Raw genomic sequence first — 24,572 nt, forward strand, 5'->3', positions numbered from 1 at the left:
TTTTTTCCTCCAGTACCGGGAACCGAACTCACAACCTTGCGCTTGCCAGGCAGGCGCTTTGCCGCTGAGCTAAATCCCCAACCCCTCTCAATAAGGATTAATCTAAGATTCCATGAATGCTTTGGAATCTATATTTTCTGGGTGATAAAGAACTCCTGAAATATTGTGTGAGTGAGCACGTTAGAGGAAAGAATCACTAGCGAGTCAGTAAGAGAACAAGGTGAGGGAGTTGTTAGCTCTGTCTTCCCAGTCTGCCCCCTTACCCACTGAAAGTGAGCCCTCTGTGTTCTGCGACTGGCAGTCTGTGTTCTTGTTCTGCCTTCTCTCTTAGGTTATACCTGTGAGCCCTACAACAACCCCGCTGACTTCTTCCTGGATGTGATTAACGGAGACTCCTCTGCTGTGGTACTAAGCAGGAAGGAAGAAAGCGTTGAAGGTGTGTGACTCTTAGATTAATCGATTTTTGCCAAATGGATTTGGCTCAAGTTGAGCCATGTGATGGCTTCATGAATTCACCTTAGCATAATGATCTGATACCAGTCAGTAGACAGAATTTGTCGTCCATGGCCGCTGTTGGTATTTTTCATATATTTATGTGTAAATATTTTTATAATGCTGTCAGTTGTAAGAGGTGTTTCAATTAAAAAATAAATGTGGTCATTGTTTATAGTTTTATTTATACTTTTTTTTTTTTGGTATGGGAATCAAACTCAGGACCTTGCACTTGCCAGGCAGGTGCTCATGCCGCTGAGCTATATCCATAGCCCCATAGTTTTATTTCTAAAAAAGAACTTTGTACTTCATGCATTTCCCAGTGCAGGGCCCTGATTTTTATATTGAGTCATGTGATTGTATAGTAGGAAATCTGTTTGAAGAATTAGGGTTCAAAAAGAGAAAGGTCAGCAGGTTTGTTTTCCTACGATTCTGGTGACAGATAGGTACATTTTTATAACATGCAAACCAGTGAAATATCTAGTAATTAGTTTATACGCAAGCTTTAGAATCAACGTATTGCAGGGGATGGTGGCACGTGCCTGTGATCCCAGAAACTTGGGAGGCTGAGGCAGGATGATCGCTGGGAGTTTGAGGCCAGCCTGGGTAACATAGTGAGACCCTGTCTCAAACTAACCCCTGCCCAAAATCAATATATTATCTGTCAGTGAGGTTACAGAAAAATGAATTAAATCAATTATCTATTATAAAAACAAAAAGCAGTTATCTATTAATAATGTTTTTCTTCTTTATCCACTTTTATTCCAAAGCCAACAGGACTGAAGAGCCTTCTAAGAGAGATCAGCCAATCATAGAAAAACTAGGTGAATTCTATGCCATGTCTGCCTTGTACAAAGATATGAAAGCTGAATTAGATCAACTTTCAGGTGGTCATAAGAAGAAGAGGAGTGTAGCCTTCAAGGAGAATACCTATGTGACCTCCTTCTGTCACCAGCTGAGATGGATTGCCAAACGTTCATTCAAAAACCTACTGGGCAATCCTCAGGCCTCCATAGCTCAGGTAACCTGGCAGGTCTTAATTATGCTATGAAATGCTCATGTGGGTAGAGTCATGTTCTAGTGTATTATATTAGATTATATCCTATTCTTTTAGGATTATGTTAACCTTTCACCCACTCTTCCATTTATTCTTCATCCCTGCTTCATTTGGGATATAGAAACTGTCAGTAGAACAAGCTTTTATTTTTTTACTTATGGAAAACTTTTAAGGCCAGGTGTGGTGGCACACACCTGGAATCCCAGGACTCAGGAAGCTGAGGCAGGAAGATTGTTGCGAGTTCAAGACCAGCCTGGGCTATAAAGTAAGCTCAAGGCCAGCCTGAACTGCATAGTGAGACCCTGTCTCAAAAAGACCAAAAAAAAAAAAACCCAAAAAGTTTTGTTAGTGATTTCTTAGATTGCCTAACTCAGAAGTTTTGATAATTTAGACAGGTTGTAATGAGTAATCTCAGTAGAAATTTTGTTTTTTTAGGAATTGTAAAGACAGCCTCAAGTACATATGAATTATTCATATAACTGCCCACATTCATTCACTGATTTATCCTACAAGTTCAATGCAGAAATCCTGTGTTGCATTTTGCAACACTAATACAGTAATGAACAAAATGGGCACAAATGAAAATCTGGTCTAGTAAAGTTTTTTTTCTTATGTGGGCAGTGAGAGGATAACTGACTAAAGGAAATACGTAGTATGTCAAATGGCTGAAGGGACTATTCAGAAAGTTTAAGTAGAGAAGTGAAGAAGGAGGGAAAGAAGAGGAGGAGGAGCAGAGGGTTGGTTTGCAGTTGGCATCAGATGGAGGAATTGCATGCACCGTAGGGTAATTCGGGCTGTGCACTGTCTGAGCAAAGAGCCTTATTTGCCAAATGCTGTGAGTATGGGAAGATGAAATATTTTTAGCTCTAATGACAGATTACTGACTTCTTAACATGAGCACCATAGTTTTCCTATTTTAGTATTGTCACTCTCTGTGCTGTTCCACTTTCCTTTTGCTGGTACAAATACCCAAAATCACCAACTTAAAGGAGGAAGCTTTATTGGGCTCATGGTTTCTGTCTAAGGCTGGCTGGCTCCCAGGCAGGGGCATTGTGATCTGAGGGCAAGATGGAGAAGCTGCTCACTTCATGGGGGCTGAGAAGGAGAGTACAAGGGATCAGTGCCAGAGGGAAGGAGCCAGGACCCAAGTATAAACCCCAGTGTCAGGCCCCTGTCACCCACCCACCTACACTCATACACATTCCCTCAGTGGCCCGCAAGCCAGTCAAGTTGACAGTCCAGTTTAAGTGTTGTACCTTCCAACTGTGTCTTGAGAGCCTACATCCCTGTCTGTGTTACTTTGTCAGTTGTTCTACACATTTTTTGGTTCTCATGATTTGTCATTCCTTTCAGAACATGAAGTTTTTTGTCCTATAAATCAAGGATAAAATCTTAATTTTTGAGAATAGATTCATGTCATTTGGTAAAAATTCACAAGTTAGATCCATCACCCTGGGTTACCCATTGTTAAACAGGGAGAGGATGTAATGAATTAATTTTTGCATGTGATTTTTGCATTAGTTTTTTTTTTGGCGTGCTCTGAAAGTATAAGTTCTTATCCAAGGCTCACAAATGGTAGTTCTGGGCGAGGCATGACTAGAACACTGTTTCTTGCAGTACTCCAGGATTGTGCCTGTTTCGGTGCTATGTTTCCATGCGATGCAAACACCACGCTCTTTGCCTCCAGGATGCATATTCAGCCTCCTTGCCTGACCATGGAACTCAGTTCCCTGGAAAGAATCCCAGCAATGCTCAGAGAAGTAGTAGTCTCTACAATAAGGATAGAACCTTGTATCCTCCTGAATGTAGTGGGCCCACTCTTACTTGGGTTTGTAAGGACAGAATATTAATGTAGGACTAGCACACCATTTTTCAAGGGTGCTAGTTGGTGAATTTGTTAGGCTTTGCAGGTCATCCATGTACGGTCTTCATCTCAGGTATCAACCCCATCATTTTAGTATGACAGCAGCTGTAGCGAATACCTAAGCAAATAAACAAGGCTGTGTGACAGTAAAACTTTACAGTCTGAATCATATAAATAATGACTTGAAATCAAAGTACAGCTATAAGGAAACAGATACTAGTAAACCATAAAATATAATAATTTCATGTTCCCGGAAGAAGGGTCCCCAGCGCACTGGAAGCCATGGGGCGGGGAGCGCCGGTTTTCGGGCCAGCTCCCTGCCTCGTAGGCGCCCAGAAGGAGGGCCCCCCGCGCATGGGAAGCCATGAGGTGGGGAGCGTTGGTCCTCGGGCCGGCTCCCTGCCTCATAGGTGCCCAGAAGGAGGGCCCCTGGCGCACGGGAAGCCACGGGGTAGGGAGCGCTGGTCTTCGGGCCGGCTCCCTGCCTCGTAGGCACCCGGAAGGAGGGCCCCCGGCGCACTGGAAGCCACGTGGCAGTGAGCGCTGTTGCGCACCAGCCCTCAGGCCAGCCACCACCGCTCAATTGAGAACTACCATGACACAGAGAAACAATGACACAATTGGCCTATCATGCACTGGCTGCAGATGCCCACCCATGGACATGTGTGAATCATTCAAACATGGAGGAAACCCCTGGGAATACATGCCATACAGTGAGTCACTCTTGCTCCTGCCATTGAGAACCAGAAAGGTCCAGAGTCAGCGGAGGAGAAGCTGCTGAACAAGGACTCGGAGAACATGAAAATGCAGACTAAGCCCACGGAGTCAGAGGTCCTATGGACTGGGGTCATGAGAGCTGTTTGGAAGCTGTAAACCAGGAGGACCTTGCACAATACCTGCGGAGACTCATTGGAAGCCATTCTTCCCCTGACAGTACAGGCTGTGGTGGAGCTCCGGAGAGGTCTGCAGCAAGATTCCTGCTGCCTGTGCTGACAGTTGGGGAGAGGACACTAACTGGTTGTGGGGTCCCAATGCAGTGGAAGGCTGGAGAGAAAACGCTACAAAGAATGGCTTTCACCCCAGATAGCTCACTTGAGATGTTAGTAAGAATTGCCTGCTCAGTATTCTATAGCCATGATGAGGAGGAGGCCAAGGAGAGAAAACAAAGAGACTGAGAAAAAGCAGCTACTTTTGCTGCAACACTAAGAGAAACAGATCCTAAGTCTGATTCCCAGGGCCCCAAGAAGAACTCGGCGACTGCATTCATCTGCTACCACTGTTAAAAGCCAGACCACCTCAAGAGGAACTGCCCTAAGAGGCCTCATGGGCCATGCCCTGAATGCAAAGGTGACCACTGGAGATCAGACTGCCTTCTGAAGCAGCGGCCCCAGAGCTCAGACCCATGCTACCAGTTAGTCCAACAGGAATGAGGGGGTCCGGGGTATACTCTGCCTTCTCCCTCTGGCCAGACTGTCAGCTCTATGGAGGAGCCCTGGGTAATCATGACTAAGGAGGAACAAGAAAACAGCCTGTTGCTAGACACAGGTGCAAGTCTCTTGGTCCTTCTTTTCAATCCTGGCCTTCCTTCCAGCCGTCACACCTCAGTGACAGGAGTCACTGGTGAGGAGGTAATATGTTATATTTGACAACCCTTAGGCTGTAACTACTTGTTAGATCCTTCTTGCATATCTCTGTCTTCCTGAGAAATCACTTTGAAGATACCACCATGTATTACAGCAGCCATTGATACTTTCCTACTAGTTTATCCATAACTCTGTAATGTTTGTATTGTTCCTATCCTGTTTCTTAAATGGATGCATGTCTATTATTATGTGTTTCCTACAACAACCATTGAGAATAGTTAATGATTTTTCAATAGATCACTCATGTATAGCTCTGTTATTTTCTTTAGAAGCCACTTTGAAGATAACAAAGTATAGTACAACAACTATTGTTAATCTCCTACCTCCTTTGTCTGTAACTCACTATTATTTGTCTATTTGTTTTCCTGAGAAACTATCTTGTAGATAACAATATGTAAAACAATTAACCATTGATAATTTCCTACCACTTTGTCTGTAATTTGGTGAGGCTCCCCAATTATTATGTTATCCTTTTACTCTCTAAAATAAAATAAAAAAAATAATAATTTCATGTTCAGAAACAGAGAGTAATAAAAACCACATAAGATTAATAAGCCTATGCCTACGGTTAGTAAGCTGTGACCCACAGCCAAACAGGGCAGCCACCTGTTTTTGTTAACCCTGTAAGCTAAGGATAGTTCCTGCCAACTTTTTTAATAGATATAAGATAAAAAGATCAAAAATAGTATTTCTTATAATATGAAACTTCAGTTTCTTAGCTTTGATTTAAAGTCATTATTTATATGCTTCAGACTTGGCCTCTAAGTAGAGATTATATTTGGGAGATTTGGAGATGACTGGATTAATATTCTTACATAAGAATTCTGGAAATATTCTTGCATAAGAATATTTAACATTCATTTACTGTGCAAGGGTTTCCTTATTAAATTTGTTTGAAAGATTTTATCATTAATCTCTTGGAGAGCCATTGTTTCTATTGGCATGCTAACCATATAACCATGGATTCATGATGACAGCCACAAACATCCCTCAAAATATACCTTGAGAGGGGCTGAGGATTTAGCTCAGCGGCAGAGCGCCTGCCTGGCAAGCACAAGGTCATGAGTTCGATTCCTGGTACCAGAAGAAAGACAAAAAAACAACACAAAACAAAATATACCTTGAGAAATGTCAATTAAATGTATTTGAACATACACAGGATAATGTGTGTGGAGAATTTATTTTTTTTATCCTTCTGTTCAAAAACAGAAGCTGGCGGCCAGATGCTCAGGCTTGTGGACAGTATCATTTGCCTCACTGTGCAGTGTTCAGTTTGCCAGTTTGCCTGGTGGTTTTGTTTCTTTTCATACAAGAAAGAATAACACAGGTGCACTGATAAAGACAGGCCATGATTATGGGATTCACTGTTCTCTCAAAATGTTTGAAAATTCAGCGGAATTATTTTAGAACTTTGAAGCCTTTAGGAAACACCCTAATGACAATACTAGCAGTGTTAATATAAGATATCAAATTTGAGTGTAAATAAATAGAGTGGGGAGTGTCCAGTTTAGAAGACAAATAGTCTAAGTTGAGCTGTATGAAAGTGTAGACTCTTTTTTGTGTATGCATGCTGCATGTGGATAGTTACCAGCATTTCTTTTGGAAGCTTAATCTGTTGAAATGAAGCAGGTTATACCCTGAGAATAGTGAAAATATGCCAGGCTAATGGACTTTTTCCCTCCTAAATTTCTGTCTTGTTAGCAAAGGGATTTTTAAGGATATCTTTTAATTGAAACATGTAAAGACTTGTTCTAGACTGTAGTCTTCACCACCTAGTCTTTACAGGTCATAATTCTGTTTTTCTGCTTTGGCATTTTCATGCAAAGGCTTTCACAAATTTGTTAACGTTTGGGTACTATTTTAGTGTTGAGATTTTTTAAATTGAAGTTTCTTGTATATTTAGTAGGATATTTCAGTTTCTTTAGAATACCATTTGTTATATTTTTATTATTGCTATTTGAGTAATAAGTAGAATTCCTCAAATGAATTATAACATAATATAGCCCTTAATCCCCTTTGTGATTCATTGTGTCTATTCTCCCTGGGAGCCCTCCACGGAGATTGAGTAGATGAAGACAGGTGAGGATGCAAAGCACTATAGCTCAGACGGCCATGTGGACCACAGGCCAAGGCTGACGGAGAAGCAGTGACAGAGGAGAGGGTAAAGGAAGCACTTGGGTGAGCCAGAGAAGGCCCTGGACGCTTTGGTGAGAGGGACAATGAGTTTTCCCATTAAGGCAGGGTTTCCCAGAGCTTGGCTAGGTGGGGCCCAGTTCAGCTCTACTTCCTTAACGTGAAAAATTCCATTGTTAGAAATTGTGTTTTCAAACTTTTATTTACTTTTAATGTGAACATTAAAGACATCCTGTTTTCACTTGAAGCTCTTGAAGTCAAAAAATGTGTGTTCATCAAAACAGAGGCCGGAAGTTCAATTCAAATTCAACTCTTAGCTACACAGACTGTTCCCCAGTGACTTCTCCAGGTGTCTGCGTCACTCTGCTCCGCGTGTGGCCTTCATGGTCCAACACATGAGCTGGACCCTAAATCAGCAGTGCCTGATGGTCACTGGGAGAACCCTAGCATTTCTAGGTTCTGCTCTGCCATCCTCTCAGTTTCCCAAACAGTGAACTTTTCAATTAATTTAGGAAGCAGTCTAATCATTTCCCCAATGTATATTCTCTTGGGGCCTCTGGCTGAACTTTTTTTTTCTGTAGTGCTTGTGTTTGAGCTGAGCATCACATACTAAAGAAGCACTCGGGCCAGGAATACAGTTCAGTGGCACAGCGCCTGCCTGAGAAGCACAAAGTCCTAAGTTTGATTCCCGGTAACAAAAATAAGATAAAGAAGCACTCTGCTACATCCCCAGCACCAGCTAGTCCATTCACAGTGTCTATGTCAATAGAGAAAACTAATTATGTGGCTGTATATGACATATATATGGCTGTATATGTATATGTAAAAATGTTTATGTCTAATTGAAACTCTTATTTTCATTTTTCTTTTTGAACAGATCTTTGTCACAATCTTTTTGGCACTGGTTATAGGTGCCATTTACTTCAAGCTAGAAAATAACAATGCTGGAATCCAGAATAGGTGAGTACATTTTGAGAGAATGCTGTTACTTTGTTCAAGCTTATGGAGAGGTTAAGAGTTAAGTTTAAGAATTTGAACAAAAGACAAGTACAGGGTAAATGCTACTGTTTTGCTGTGGGGTAGGATGAGTCAGTAAATGGAAAACTGGAAGGAAGAATTCATTTTCTTTTTCACATATACACACACTTATGTATGTGCATTGATTAACTATTCAGGACATAAAATTTACCCTTTTAACCTTTTTTTTTTTTTTTTTTTTTTTTTTTTTTTTCCGGTACCGGGAACCGAACTCACGACCTTGCGCTTGCCAGGCAGGCGCTTTGCCGCTGAGCTAAATCCCCAGCCCCCCTTCTAACCATTTTTAAATGTATAGTTTCATGGCATTATATATATTCACATTGTTGTACATTGTTAACATCTAACTACAGAATTTTTTTCAGTCTTCCTAAATCAAATTGCAATAAAATTGTATTACATTAAAGTAATTAATTATGTTAACAAATAATCCCCCACATCTACCCCTCTCAATGTCTGGAAACCGCTATTCCACTTTGTGTCTCAGAAGTTGACTACTGTAGGGACCAGATATATGTGGAGTGATAAGTTAATGTCCTGACTTCTTGCCTGCCCTTAGCATAAGATTTTCATGATTCATTTGCATTGTAGTGTACTTCTTCCAGCTTTCTGCTATTGTAAATTATGTTTCTATGAGTGTAGAAATTCTGTTTGAATCCCTTCTTTCAGTTCTTTGGGATATGTTACTGAAGTAAAATTGCTGAATCTCACAGTAATTGTGTTAGTTTTTGAGGAACGGCTGCCCTACTGTCTGCAGTATCTGTACCATTTCATTTTCTTACCCACAGCACACAGGGTGCCTATTGTTCCACATCTCCAGAATATTAATTTCTTTCTTTTTTTTTTTTGAGACAGGGTCTCACTGTGCAGTTCAGGCTGGCCTTGAGCTCACTTTGTAGCCCAGGCTGGCCTCGAACTCGCAACTGTCCTCCTGCCTCAGCCTCCTGAGTGCTGGGATTACAGGCGTGCACCACCATGCCCGGCTTGGCATATTAATTTCTTATCAGATACATGCTCTGCAAGTATATGCTGTAATTCTGTAGGTTGTCTTTTCACTCTGTAAATGCACAAACATTTTTAATTTTGATGACCAGTTTATCTCTTCTTTTCCTGCTGCTTGCAAGCTAATTTCCTTTATGCATTTTGATTTTTTTTTTTTTTTCAGGGTAGGAATAAGTAGCAGTAACTGAGAAATTGGGTTTGAATCATGTGTAGAGTGTGAGCTCCTTTGACTTAATAGCCTTCTCACCTGGGTTATGGTGATAGCTAAACAAATTAGGGAAAATATAGTTCTAAAAAAGTTTGGATCTAGTAATCCCTCTTCTGGGCATTTTTGAAAATATTTGGAATCAGTTTGTTGAAGCACTGCTGTGTTCATTGCAGCACTGTTCATAGCCAAGATTTGAACTGGATCTCATTGTTCATCAGCAGATGAATGTGTAAGAAAATACAGTACTGCATACACCATGGAATAATATTGAGCCATAAAAAAGAAAAAAATGGACAAGGTGGATGGAACTGGAGAACATCACATTAAGTAAAACAACCCAGACACAGAAAGATAAATGCTACATGTTCTCACCTATGTGAAACGTGAAACAGTTTGCAGTCTTAGAAGTGAAAAGTAAATAGTGGTTGCCAGAGACTGAGAAGAGTGGAGAGAATGATGAGGGTCAAGGGTGCAGAGTCGTAGATGGGAGGCATCAGGTTTTTTCTTTGAGATACATTTCACACTTTGGAGATGGCAGTAAATAATTATCCTAGGACCTGGGATGCTTTGTTGTATCCCAGCGGCACAAATGCCTGCCTGTCAAGCACAAGGTCCTGAGTTTGATTCCTGGTACCCCCCAAATCATATTTCAAATTACTGAGTGTAAATTTTAAATGTTCTCACCATGAAATGGTGAGGTACTATTTGAGGTAATGGTTATCATGTAAATTGGCCTCATTTATTTCACATTGCATTCACAAGTCATAGTACCCCTTTACATCCCATAATTATAAAGCCATAATTTGCCAACTTACAGTTTAGAAGTTTTTTAAAAATCAGATTAATAAGTAGATATGATGGGTGTGGGTTACCACCTTGAAAAGAATTAGAATTCATTACATTCTTTCATAATAAGACCCATTTAGTATAAAATAAAGCATCTTCTGATTTAGGAGGCGTTTCACTGTTCTGTTCAGAAACGTTATGAACATTACTGTGCTGTTAGATGTAAGACAGAACCCTACACATGTTTCTGAAATTAGTTTTATGTTGGCAGTACATTTATTTCTGTATGGAAATTTCATAGCTGCTTATCTACTAAGCCTGTTTTCATTTTAATAGTGGTATAAACATTTAGACTTAAAACAGCTTGTACCTTTCCTTATTCATTTTTAAGGTATTAAGCAAGAATTATCAAATGTCTGTGGATAGTTAGGGTTGTTCACTTAGGTTTACATTTTTAAGAAATAGTCTCTGGTTTTGATGTCATTTAAGTAACATTTCTTTTTCCATTCCAATTAATGTCTTCCGTGTGAATTAAATTGTTTGGTTATGAAGGGAGTTGTCCCTATTCCATTCTTTCATAAAGTTTGTATTTCCATCCAAGTGTAGGTTAATTGGGTGCTTTCCTTTTTAAATCTCAAGTTTTTTACTGAGAAATGAGCATTAAGTCTTACTGTTCATATAATGCACAAATTAATTTATTCTTTATTATTAAGCCTTGCTTTGCTTTCCTTTTGGAGTTCTTTAGAAATCATGTAGGCAGTGAGTTGTCCCGTGTAAGGGACGATTATCAAGGCTTTACTGAGGGAGTGTATAGATAACTGGAATATGGCACCGAGTAAGGATTCCCTCCTTTCTTTTGTTTTCCTTCTATATGTCTTCTTTATTTCTTTGCTCAGTTTTAAAATGAGTGTGGATAATTAAATGTTTCAATGTTTTGAGATTTAATTTAGCTTACTGTTATTTTTCTGTTTAGACTTTAAGAATGATACCTGGCATTTTCATTAATTAAATGGAACATGATGGTATCTTTGTGACCAGTGTAGGAACTTGGGCAGAATACCTTAGGCTGAGTAGCTTAAACTACAGAAGTTATTGTCCTTCAATTCTCTTGTCTGGGGTCTGGGGTCAGGTTACTGGGAGGACCCCAACCCAGCTGTAGTGACCTCCTTCACTCTATGCCCTATTTTATTTTACTTTTTTTTTTTTATTTTACTATTTTATTTTATTTTTTTTTATTTTACTTTTTGGCTTTTTGAGACAGGGTCTCACTATGCAGTTCACTTTGTAGCCCAGGCTGGCCTTGAACTCACAGTGATCCTCCTGCCTCAGCTTCTCTAGTGCTGAGATTACAGGTGTGTGCCACTACTCTTGGCCCTATGCCTTCTCATGGCAAGGTCTCACTATGCAGTTCAATCTGGCCTTGAACTTGCTATGTACCCTGTAGCCCAGGCTGGCCTTGAACTTGCAGTGATTCTCCTGCCTCAGCATCCCTAGTGCTGGGATCACAGGTGTGCGCCACCACACCCAGCTCAGCATATGATTTTTAGGGTAACACAGTTTGGTATGCAAGAACTTATGGGTGTAAATTTCAAAATGTGCTGTAATATGGATTCAGGGGGGTCCCACTGTGGAGACAGACAGGGAAAAGACCTAACAGGGCCATGTTTTTCTCCCTCCCTGTTTTAGCCAGAACAATTTTACCTTTTTTAATGTTAAATCTGTTGAATTTTATATGATTCATGGGAAGAGTTCTGTGGGTAGAAAACTGCCTGGCGTGTTGAATTGACTGGTGCTTTTGCCCCCATTCTGTCCTGGCAGAGCTGGCGTGCTGTTCTTCTTGACAACCAACCAGTGTTTCAGCAGTGTGTCAGCTGTGGAGCTCTTTGTAGTGGAGAAGAAACTTTTCATGTGAGCTGCCTTTTGTTCTAGGAAGGCACTGGGGGCTGATGGGTCAAAGATGCCATCCTAGGGATAATTAGTATTTTTCTTTTATTTCTTTGTTTCTTAAATTGATAGTATACATATAAATTATACAAATTTTTGACGTAGAACACGAGCTTTTGAGGTATATGTGAAGATTAACAATAATATAGTAGTTGAGAAAAAGCAGTCATGGACGGGTGGAAAGTCAAGAGCATGGTAGGCCTGCTGTCAAGAGAGAAGGGTGTCAAGGTCAGCAACATCCCGGGGCTGCAGAGAAAGCAGCAGATAAGGGAGCTTAACTCTATATTTTACAATTTTAACAAGTAATAGATCATGATGGCTCTTACAAGACAAGTTTGAGGGACCTCAGTGAGTTCAGCAAATTGGAGGTGGGATGTAAGTTGACAAGGAATGTGACCACAAGTAGCTGTAGGTGGTTGGAGGAGTGGAAAGAGCCAGAGGGCAGCTTTACAGTAAAAGAGCAAGCCACGTTGTTTCTTGTGTTTCTCAAAGATGGAAGAGTTTTGCCCATATTTACATGCCAAAGAAGGGAATCAGCAGAGAGGGAAGGAATGAAGATACTGATGGAAAGATTGGAATTATGAGAACAGTGTCAGGAGAAAGATCACAATTTGCTAGTGACAGCTGTGTACTTGGAGGTGTGATCATTGAAAGAGGAGGTCTTCCTTTTTCTTTTCTTGCTCCTGCCCTCCTCTCCTTCTCTTTTCCTCCCTCCTGCTTTGATTCCTTCCTTTTGACATGAGAATAGAAGAAATAAAGAGTATACTGATCTGAAGCTGCATTGTAGGCCTTGGAAAATAACATCATTGCCTTCTTAACAATCAGAAGTGGGCAGAAGAAAATCCTCCATAACTAGTGAGAAGTTAGTCCCTGAAATACTGTCCTTCTGAGAGAGCCTGGGTCATATGAGAAGCAAAGTCTCTGAGGAGAGTGAGGAGGTCCACTGTGTGCTTCTGAATGGGGACTCTGGCCAGCATGGATGGCTACTGGAAGGGTTCTGCGGAGAGAGAGGCTCGCAGCAAGAGCCTCCTGGAGCTGAACATCCAGAGGTGCTGGCGCTTGAGAGGCTGAAGGGTGTGGGGGATAGGCAGCCTAGAGGACTTGGGAAGCTGGCATGTTAGGCCTCAGTGTCAGCAGGAATCTGTACAGCAAGCATCTCATCTTTGGATCTCTGCCTTTTTAAACTAATCTGAGATCTATGATGTGTTTTTCTCTTCTATAGACATGAGTATATCAGTGGATATTACAGAGTGGCATCTTACTTCTTTGCAAAATTATTGTCTGATTTACTGCCAATGAGGTTGTTGCCAAGTGTTATATTTACTTGTATTGTGTACTTCATGTTAGGTAAGTAACAAGACAGAATGGATATGTCTTTAGTCTTGGTTATGAGGTGCAGCTAATTTCTCTATTTTTTTATTTATATCTCTCTATAGAGACATAAAGAGATATATAGACAGATAAAAAAATTAATATGGACACGTACATTCTCTCCTACCTATTCCCAAGTGAAGTATGGTGGAATTGAGTTTATTTACTTATCTGTTTGATATATATAGACATATTAATTTGTGTATTATGCGTCAGAATTTCCATGTATTTTACTGATACACAGACATCAGACTATCTATTTTTGACAGGATACTATAGATAAGGCCACTATTTGAGTTTTACCTTCTATTTTACAAAAAAGGTATGTCATAAAGAACTAGGCTTGGAATCTAGACCCCCAGACTCTTGATCAATATCCTTATACCTGTTCCCAAATCTTCAGACTCTGCGACCTATAGCAGTAGCAGTGGACCTGACCCCAGGCTCCTCACTGGTGCAGTCACAGCAAACACTGAGTGCTGTGCAGATGTCTGGGGAAGTGAATGGCTGTTGCTGAGTTTTCTTTAGAAGAGAAGGCAGTAGAATTCTGGCCCATTGTGTTGCATAGAGCTCTCCACCTCAGAAATTTAGAAATTGTAAATGTATATACAGGAAGACAAGTTTTATATGGAGAAATGCTTTTGCACTAAGTGTAAGAAATAAAACTATGATAATTTCATGCAGTTACATGGAAGGAAAATACGAAATTGGTGGCCTAGGGTGGTTGGATAGGGAGTCACCCAAATATGTGGTGAGCCAGGCAGCTGAATTGATGATCCTTTCTTTTCTTTGTAGGGTTGAAACCAGCGGCAGAGGCTTTCTTCATAATGATGTTTACCCTTATGCTGGTGGCTTATACAGCCAGTTCCATGGCACTGGCTATCGCAGCCGGTCAGAGTGTGGTCTCCGTAGCAACACTTCTCATGACCATATCTTTTGTGTTCATGATGGTGAGTATGAAGTGTGCTTCTCCGAAACTAAATTCTTTTCCTTGTTTCTACCTGAACATTCATCTGTCCTTTAAGAGGATTCTGTATATGGGACTCTGATGCTTTCAGAAAGCCATAAGACTTAAGTATAGTATATATTAGAGAATGTGCCAGCTTTCTCCTCGCCCTTATCCAACCATTTCTACTCATGTCCCAATGCAATTACTATCATGGTGTTACCAGGTCCTTATTAATGAACTTTTAGATACTTTCTGGTGACATTCTACTTTTTAATCTTGACAAATTAGAACTTCCAAAACCAGAATTATGATTGGCTGATTCCTTCATAAAAATGTCAAGTGATTTGCCTGCCTTTCATGCTGGCAATAGAGAGTTGCTGGTTCTTTAACCACAGCAGAGCTAATATGGTTGGATGCACTCCTCTCTGGGGTGAAAGAAAAACCTGAGAAGCATAACAGTGTGCAGCATGGTAAGTCAGTCTTGGCTGCCTGTTATATTTGAAAAGCAGTATTTTAAAAATACTGGAAAATTCTGAAGTCCACAGTACTAGTTCATATCATTCCTGGGTTCCTAAGAATCTCTCGTATCAATATATTTCTGTTTATTTTTTCCTTAGTTCTAATGTTATATACTTAATGTAGGTGAATCAGCAAATGAGTGGACCCATTACCACAGATCTTTAAATGCTCCATATCGATATCACTGAGAAAGTGCTGAGTTTTCTTTATATTTTCTGTCATACAATAAATAAAATGGTCTTCAATAAATTTAATTTATTTAATGCTTTGATTATTACTTAAAGGTTTCTATGTAGAACTTGTAAAACCAGTCATAAAACTTTCTTATTCATATACTAAGGACTTGGTTAGGTTAAATCTCAGAATATGTAGACACACCAAGAGCATTGTCATTGTTTTGCAAATCCCAGTACACCTTATTCCCAGGTAGGGCAAGTTTTGTGTGAACTTCATGGCTGCCCCTTGTTCATCTTGAGTATGCTTCCTGGCAACGCCGTTGGAATAGTGCTTGTTCATAGCTGTAAATGAAAGTATTAACCACATTATTTGCTGTACTTTGCTACATTATCAGTTCTAGACTTTGACTTACAAGTCTTTATCTTGAACCCTGTATTAGTCCTAACCTCAGAGATACAGAGTGGAAAAACTTGTAGACAACTCATCTTGGAGTGTGGTGCCCAGGACTGTTATGGTCTGTTCCTAGAGTGCTCCATTCATTAGGGGGAACAGGTCGCAGCTGTATAATTGGAATAATCAGTACAATTTGCCCATCGTATGCATGGCTATAGATTCAACTAGCCATGGATAAAAATATATAACAAACTTGACTGTACAAACTTTATTTCCCCTAGAGAATATAGCACAGTGACTATTTACATAGCATTTATGTTGTGTTACATTATAAACAATGTTAAAATGGCTTTAAACATACAGGATGTATGTACTTAAAGTATAAAGACTATGCAAGAATTACATGCAAATACTATACTATTTTAAACATAAGGCATTGGATCATTTGCAGATTTTGGTATCTGAGTTTGGGGTCCTGGAACCATTTCCTCTTGGAACCTGAGGGAAGACTACTTTTTAATCTTCCATGGTGTTCAGTGACAGAGAAAGTTGAGGACATAGTCTTGATAAATAAGGATCTTTCAAACAAATGGGATATGTAATACAGAGTATAGGTTTATTGTCCTTCATCACCACAATAGCCTCAGCCTTGCAGAGGTATTCACATGTGAAGGAGGATGATTAGTATTTAGAAGTGGAAGGAATTTCAAGAAAGTTGGTCCTAGCAGAAATGTTTAGAAGATTGTAGGGTTCTTGAAGAGAATCCTAGGATTTTTCATGAAATCACTGCACTAGTTCTGATTGTGAACTTTGGTTTTTATAGCTCTTTTCAGGTCTGTTGGTGAATCTCAGAACCATTGGTCCTTGGCTCTCGTGGCTTCAGTACTTAAGCATCCCTCGATACGGCTTCACAGTGAGTTCCCCTCCTCTGTCACTGTAATTGGGATCTAAGCTGGGAACCATCAAAATAAGTCCTGACCATCTTATTTCACTGCCCATGAGCTATGATCTTCTATCTAGGAATTTCCTTTCATGAGCAATAGACGAGAACTCTCTGTGAGCCTTGGCTTTCTCAAGGCCAGGGTGTTTTTCCTGTCACTCTGTTGAAGGAGATAAAGGATAGGGAGGAATCCCAGAGCTAAAGGGTTTAGATCAACTAACTGATGAAAAATGTATTGTTTCAGCCTATAAGAAAATACATGAGAGCATGGGCTACTAGAATTCATAGTCTTTATTGAAATGCCTTAACATTAGAAGAGAAACAAAGACGATATAATACTGATAACCATATTGGCTTGAATAAGTGTAACTCCAGAGGAAGCTCTTTGTGTCTTAACACCGTGTACTGAATTTCTAACTCTGATAGTTATAACTTGTTTTGATGATAACAAATAAGAGCAAAAGATCATTACCTGAATTAACAATATGTATGAGCAACTTTGTATCACTTTAATTTCAGTGTTTATGGGATTATAAAATTGGAAAGAGAAATTGGATATGATGGCATGATAATAATGCAAGCCACTTGGGAGGCTGAGGCAGAAGGATCAAGGCCAGCCTGGCCAATTTAAAAGACACTGTCTCAAACCAAATCAAACAACACCACACCAAACTACGCTAGAAGTGTAGTAGAGCATGCACTTGCCTAGCAGGCATGGGACCTGGATTTAATACCCAGTACTATAAAAATACTTTTAAAAAATTAGAGAAAAAGAAAGGAACTTTGGAATAATATAGCCAGAGGTTCAGTATCTTGGCCAAATACTTGCCCATTTATATTAGAAGCAATATCTCAGTCCTTATGATTGCCAGGGAACATGTCTAGTTGTTTTGGCACAGACTGTCAATGTAAAACAGTATATTTTAAAAATAACAATAAGGATTAAATTCAAGGATGTAGTTGTGATTATTCTTTAGGAATATCCTTAACTTAAGGCTGTTTACCTTACCAGGCCCCTGCTTGTGTTATAGGCTTTGCAGCATAATGAATTTTTGGGGCAAAACTTCTGTCCAGGACTCAATACAACAAAAATTGACGACTGTGATAACAGCTACGCAGTGTAAGTTTGCATTCAGTGTCGTAATAAGTGTGCTTGCTATGTGGCGTAAGGTCGAAAAGCCCTGGGCTTGTATGAGGCCTTTCAGATCAACAAAACTTTCTGAGTCTATTTTTTGATGTATAAAGAGAGCTGTTGTGCACAAGTTACATAGACATGCTGTACAATTCTGTTATTTTACTACAGTCAAATCTGTATTTAATAATGAAAAATGCATTGTGTGTTGCTTCATTGCTTTGGATCTTTGAAAAGAACCTTCTGATAGTGTTTGATGAGTTCTGATCTTTTGGAGCATTTGAGTTTGAAATGGAATGCTTTGATAGTTTTGTAAGAAATTATGATTTCTGAATTTTAGATTCAATGCTGCCTGTGATCCCAGCCTGTGCACAGTAGTAAGAACTAGAAAGGCAACAGTAGCATGGAGGGAATGAACATTGTCCTGCTCGGATCATAGTACTTCCCTCTGCCTCAGGCCTTTGGGGAGCATCCTAAAATCACAGCCTGCACAGTTTATGTGCTGATTTAGAATACTTTTGTTATGGTTTGGGTCTAGATGTTCCCCTAAAGCCTCATGCAGTCATGGGGCAGGTTTCTAGAGTTTTTTATTGATTCATGGTTCAGTTTTGGGATTATGGGTGTGAGTGCTACACCTGCCCTAGGGCAGGTAGTCTGCATGCAGTGTAAGGGAGGGAAAGAGGCTACTTGCTGCCACTTCTCCTTTTTTGCTCTTGTTACTTTTGCTGTCTTCTGCCACCATGAACTGTTGCCCTCTGCCATGTACCACTCTGCCTTGGAGCCAGCTGAGTGTGGACTGAAACCTCCACAAAATGTGAGCTAAATAGACCTTTCCTTCCTTAATATTGGGCACTGGGTATTTTGTCTCAACAACGAGAGAAAAGTAACTAAGACAGAATTTGGTACCAGAGGAGTGGGGTCATTGCTATGACTATATCTGACCCTGTGGTTCAAAAGCCTTTGAAAATGGCTTGTGGGAGGAGTTTGGAAAGATTCAAGAGATGTTACCTGAAAGAGAAGCGCTAGAACTCCTTCGGCTATTCAGTATCAGAGATTCTGGTCAGAACTCAAAAGATCAGAAAAGACTCATAGAAATCCTGCCGGCTAACACCAGGTTTGGGAGGTTTCTGCTGGGAAGAAGGACTGCATTGGTTGTTGGCAAAAGAAATTTCAAGGCTGTCGAATGTTGGGGCAGTGGCATGGCTATTGTTGGGGCTTTTAGCCAGATTTATGTTGAGAATTAAGAGCAAAGAGCCCAGCAGGATGGCTTAAAATGTGAGTTTGGCCAGAAAGGAAGCTCCAGTAAAGTTGTAGATTGCAAAGATAAGAGCTGAGGAGATCTCCATTGCTGAGAAGGAACAGGAGAATAGAAAAAATGGCCTGAGGGCACCACAAGAAGCAGCCAGTCTCCACCCTTTGCAGCCTCAAAACTGCAAAAATGAAAGACTGCTTTGAGGAGAAAGCTGCAGAGTGCCATGTACCAGAATGGTGATGGCAGCACCCTGTGCCACAATGGTGGTGGCATAGAGAATTTGTTCCTCAGAATTGGATTCAGAGTGGCCAACATTCCAGGCACTTGTCCCCTATCTATGGCCAAAAGAGAGGAAAGTTTGGCTACTGCTCCAGGTGGCAGCAGACCTTGGCATTATCCTTGTGGTGCTGGTTTTAGGCACATACAGAATGCAAGAGTTCTGAGCTTAAGAAGGCTTCCACCTAGCTTTCAGAAGGTCTGGAGGCCAGGCAGTGCACCCCTGAGAGGCAGTGTGTGAAGCTGTGAGAGTGAAACCTAAAGTACAATGGAGACCTCAGAAGTTTGGAGAAGCCAGGAATGTGGATTGTCTGAGGAAAGCTGCAAGGAAGGAGCAAAGCTGGCCCAAGAGAGAAGCCAAGGGAGCAGAAGGGCCATAGAGGTGGAGACTCATGGAGCTCACAACTTAACAGAGATTGCTTCAGATGTTCCACGTGGAACTATAGGACTTAATGTTAGCCCGGTTGGATTTTGCACTTGCTTTGGTTTCAGTGCTTTGTATTCCCATTTGTACTTTTTGGAGTGGTAATGCTTATCTTGTGCCACTGAATGTTGGAAATGTTTAACTTTATTTTCATTTGTACAGGGGCTCACAGCCAAGAGTTTGCCTTACGTCTTGGAGGAGACTTGGTACTTCGACTTTTCAGCGATGCTGAAACTGTTAGGACTTTGGCAACTCTTAGAGATGGACTAAGATGTCTTTTGCGTAAAGGGATATACATGAGTCTTTGAGGGGCCACTGGTGGAATGTATGGTTAGCTCCATGTGGCTCCACCTCAGTGGCACTTCTGGTGGCTGTAGCTCCCATGGTTTCACACTGCCTGGCCTCCCAGTCCTTCTGAAATCTAGGTTCTAGAGTTTTTGATTGATTCATGGTCCAATTCATTGGGATTATGGATGTGAGTGCTACAGCTGCCCTGGGGTGGGTAGTTTGCATACAGTGTAAGGGTGGGAAAGAGGCTGCTTCCTGCCACTTCTCCCTTTTTGCTCTTGTTGCTTTTGCTATCTTCCTCTGCCGTGTGCCACTTTGTCTTGGAGCCAGCTGAGTATGGACTGAAACCTCCACAAACTGTGAGCTAAATAGACCTTTCCTTCCTTAATTTTGGGTGTTGGGTATTTTGTCTCAGCAATGAGAGAAAAGTAACTAAGGCAATTCTCTATCATAGAATATATTTTCTAATGAAGGAAACATATTTTGATAAGTTGAGAAGGAAATCTTGTATTTTTATTAAAACAATTGCAGGTTTTAATAAAATTAGAGGCTCTTATTTTAAAATCTTAGCTGGGCATGGTGGTGCACACCTGTAATCCCAGCACTCAGGAGGCTGAGGCAGGAGGATTGTTGCAAGTTTGAGACCAGCCTAGGCTACATAAGTGAGCTCAAGGCCAGCCTGAACTGCATAGCGAGACCCTGTCTCAAAAAGACACACAAAAAAAGACTAATATTTTCCTTTTCTATAATTGTTATTAATGGTTTGATTTTGATACAGAAGTTAAGGAGAGAAAAGAAAATGTTAATATCCTAAATCTCCCCAGTAGCATAGAAATAGCTGTTAATAATATGTAGGATAAATTTCTATTTTGTGTTATTGACAAGGAGACCTCAATGAAGAGAGGTTACTGGCCATTCCTTTTTTGTTGTGGTCTGGTGTGTATAACAACACTAACTCACTGCAAGCCTGCTGGTCAGGAGGGAGTGGGTGGGAAAAATGGCACCAGATAAGAAGAATAACCACAGGGTTCATACTTACCTACAGCTAGTACTCACAAGAGAAAGGAAAAAGTTTTCTTACTATGAAAGCCCATGGCTGTTTTTGGAACTGCTAAATTCTTAGAGATGCACGAAGTGGTAGTAGTTTTAAAATTCTTAGGCTGTGTTCTGGATGGCTTTCTTGTGGGTGAGGACAACCACAAGGAGATTTGATTATCTTAGCAACAGCTGTAGGTGTCATTAGTCAAAATTGAGGTTTTCTCCATAAGGAAATAAGTGAAAGATTACTTGATAAAATTTGCCTTTGAAGAGAGCGGCATTGTAGATTTGTTCATAAATGAATAAGAGAAGGCATGCAATTTGGTTCATGGTATGACTGTAGAATTGGCCAAATTTATGAATCCTGCTTTCCTACCTTTTTACAATGTGTGCAATATCTATACCCGTTTGGATTGTTTGACAGATTAATACATTAGGTACAGGGGCTGGGGATTTAGCTCAGCGGCAAAAGCGCCTGCCTGGCAAGCGCAAGGTCGTGAGTTCGGTTCCCGGTACCGGAGAAAAACAAAAAAACAAAACAAAACAAAAAAAAAACATTAAGTACAAGTTGTTTAGCATAGACTCTTAACAAAAATTATAGACACTTAATGATTGTTAGTTATTATTTCTGGAGTGATTATTAATGATTGATTAACTTGTATGCTTTTTAAATGAACAGTGAATATATTGAGCAAAACTGTACTTATGGTAGGAATGAAGTTTTGTTTTTTCTGTTTAATTTTAGATGTACTGGAAAACAATATTTGACAAATCAGGGCATCGATCTCTCCCGTTGGGGCTTGTGGAAGAATCATGTGGCTTTAGCTTGCATGATGATCATCTTCCTCACAATCGCCTACCTAAAATTGTTATTTCTCAAAAAACATTCATAAGTTCTTTAATTTACTTTGAATTGCCCTCACATTAAAAAGAACACCTGGAATTATTTTTCGTTGTCTGTTCATTTGCCATCACACAATAATCGTTTTTAGCAGAAACACTCATAAAATCATGAGAAACTGAAATATATGTGAAAGAACCAAAGCCAAATACTAATACAACTACATATTGCATATTAGTTCATCTTTCAAGGTTGTAACCACAGGGAAGGAGTCTACAATAAGTCCCCAATTTATGAATGAGTTCACTGCTGAAGTTCTTAAGTCAGATGTCTGACAGAGTAAGTCTTATATACCTTTCACACAAATATACAATGTAAAGCATTAAAACAGATACACAAAAATACTGTTTTTACTTTTACAGTTACCTTAAAATGGTGGTACACTGCAGTACAACTGTAAATAAACTGTTTTCATGAGTTATTATTTTGTGCTTCTTAGCAGTCCCCTCCATATCACCATTGCTTTTTTCCTCTTGCTTCTAGATATCTTTGTTATAATGTAACAAGGATATGTGTGACCATGGTGGTGTACGGATGAATGATTCAATCAAGAGTCTCAGAGGGGCCATCTCAACCAAGGGGGCTCAGGATTAGGGAGACTTTCAGGAGAAGCCGCAAAGCTGAGAACTCTCCAGCTTTTATGTAGAATATCAGTAGCAGTGAAAAGAGCTGAAGAAAAACAGTTTGGGAAAGGAGCTGTCTTAAGAATAGATAGTTTTCTTGGGGAAAGGGGAAGGACAATGGCCAGACACAACATGCTTCACTAATCTAAACTTGTTTAACCATTCATTTCTCATAGAACCTGTATTTTTTTGCCTTACAGTTTAACCATTTATTCCTCACATACCCTGTGTACTTTTGCCCCCAAATTTAACCATTCACTCTTTCCCCAAGTCTCCCACACATCCTGGGCTCTGATTGAGCATTGTACTACTGTATACTATCACACTGCAGTAAGCACACAGCAGCACAACTGTAGTAATGCCTGGCAGACTCATGATCTACTTTTACAATTTGTTTGCATCTACGAATGTTTGAAATGTAAGGCTGGTTTATATCTGTGAGTTCACAATTTGAATGTTCATAATAAATCAGGTACTTACTGTAGTCCAATTTATTGATCTCAGAAATGAGAATTGAATTCCAGAAACATTTAAGTTACTAATATCTCTGCTGTCAGTTTTCTCATGTTAAAATTGAGGGCCCATGCCTGTAATCCTAGCACCAAAGAGGCCAAGGCAGAAGGATCATAAGTTCAGTCCTGCCAGGACAACTCAGCAAGACCCTATCTCAAAATAAAAAGAGGGGTAGAGCACATAGTTTAGTGATATAGTACCCCTGGGTTTGATCCCCAATACTTTTAAAAAAAAAAAAAAAAAGCTAAGTAGTGCTGCAGTCTGAGTAGTCTATGAATTTTATGATTTGCCATTGGTTAAGAAATAACGAATATATTAATGTAGTATAAGAACTATAAAATGAAGATATGTTATAAAAACCAGTGTTATTTCTAGGATGAAGGAAAGACATTATGATAGAAAAATGTGTCTTTGATAAGCCTGTTAATGTCGCTGGCACTTACTGATTTTATCCTCTAGTGGAACTGTGGGATGCCAGGAGACTTGGCTGGGACTTTAGGCTGTATGTGGGCAGGCAGGCCATGGGCCTAGTGATTTGTCTAGCGTTGTTTCTGGGACATTCTGGCTCTGCAAAGTGATTTCACTTTCCCAGAACACCTCCGTGGTATATAATAATGTGTGTCATGGTCTCCTGAGGAACTTGGCTGAGACACTACTGTCTGTGCCCTGCTTCATCCAACCACAGCAGAACCTGTAAAGCGACCTCCACAGAGAACACCATTGCTGGGCTTGGTGATTCCCAAGATCGTTTGTACTCCAAAAATCTGTCTTAGTACGCTTGCCCTCTGACTTGTCTCCCTCTCTTTTCTCCATGTATTTTCTTTATTCTAATCTGTACCAGTAGTAGGGAAGTATTTAACAACAAGACAAAGGTTATTTCTTTTTAATATGTATATATTTTTTTACACGGGGTGGGAGCTGTCTCTCTATCGCCATTCCTGGACCTGAATTCCTTGTTTCAAGTGAACCTTGCACATGCAGGTCTGATTTATTTCACTTATGAGTATGGTCTCTAGCTGTGACCATTTAACTATAAACGCCTCGAGTTTATTTTTCTTTATAGCTGAGTAATATTCCATTATATAAAAGTACCACAATTTTCTTATCCAATCCTCAGTGGATGGACATTTGGCTTGCTTCCACAATTTAGCAATTACAAATTGTGCTGTTATGAACATAGGTGCACATATATCACTGTGATATGATGCTTTTAGATCTTCTGGGAAAATACCCAGAAGGAGAATAGCTGGGTTGAATGGGACCTCTAGACCTAGTTTTCGGAGGAATCTCTAAACTGATTTCCACAGTGGTTTCACCAGTCTGCATTCCCACCAGCAGTGGACAAGGGTTCCTATTTCTCCACAGCCTCACCAGCATTTGTTACTGATTGATTTCTTAATGCTAGCCATTCTTGCTAAGATAAGGTGAAATCTCAGCGTTGTTTTAATTTGCATTTCTTGAATGACTAATGATGTTGAACATTTCTCATGTATTTATTTGCCATTTGTATTTTCTTATCTGAGAAGTGTGTATTCATCTCAGTTGCCCATTTTTGGATTGGGTCTTTGAATTTGAAGGGGCTGAAATTTTTTAATTCTTTATATGTTCTAGA

The 24,572-nt window shown here is 40.0% G+C and overlaps 1 protein-coding gene across 1 annotated transcript in view; it reads left to right on the plus strand.

The window, feature by feature from the left end:
* The window catches only part of Abcg2 (ATP-binding cassette, sub-family G (WHITE), member 2 (Junior blood group)), a gene marked incomplete at its 5' end in the record, with an annotated part of 42,813 nt that extends 20,942 nt beyond the window's left edge, over positions 1-21,871 (plus strand). The window contains 9 exon segments of the mRNA XM_005401452.2: positions 332-436; positions 1,263-1,513; positions 8,067-8,149; positions 12,039-12,128; positions 13,387-13,511; positions 14,331-14,485; positions 16,397-16,486; positions 17,545-17,633; positions 21,669-21,871. Of these exon segments, the coding sequence (XP_005401509.1) occupies positions 332-436; positions 1,263-1,513; positions 8,067-8,149; positions 12,039-12,128; positions 13,387-13,511; positions 14,331-14,485; positions 16,397-16,486; positions 17,545-17,633; positions 21,669-21,816 (1,136 nt within the window). The 3' untranslated portion in view covers positions 21,817-21,871.
* Between the last annotated feature and the right edge of the window lie 2,701 nt (positions 21,872-24,572).

Source organism: Chinchilla lanigera, unplaced genomic scaffold (genome assembly GCF_000276665.1).
Source record: "Chinchilla lanigera isolate Chin_1 unplaced genomic scaffold, ChiLan1.0 scaffold00073, whole genome shotgun sequence".
Classification (NCBI taxonomy): Eukaryota; Metazoa; Chordata; class Mammalia; order Rodentia; family Chinchillidae; genus Chinchilla; species Chinchilla lanigera.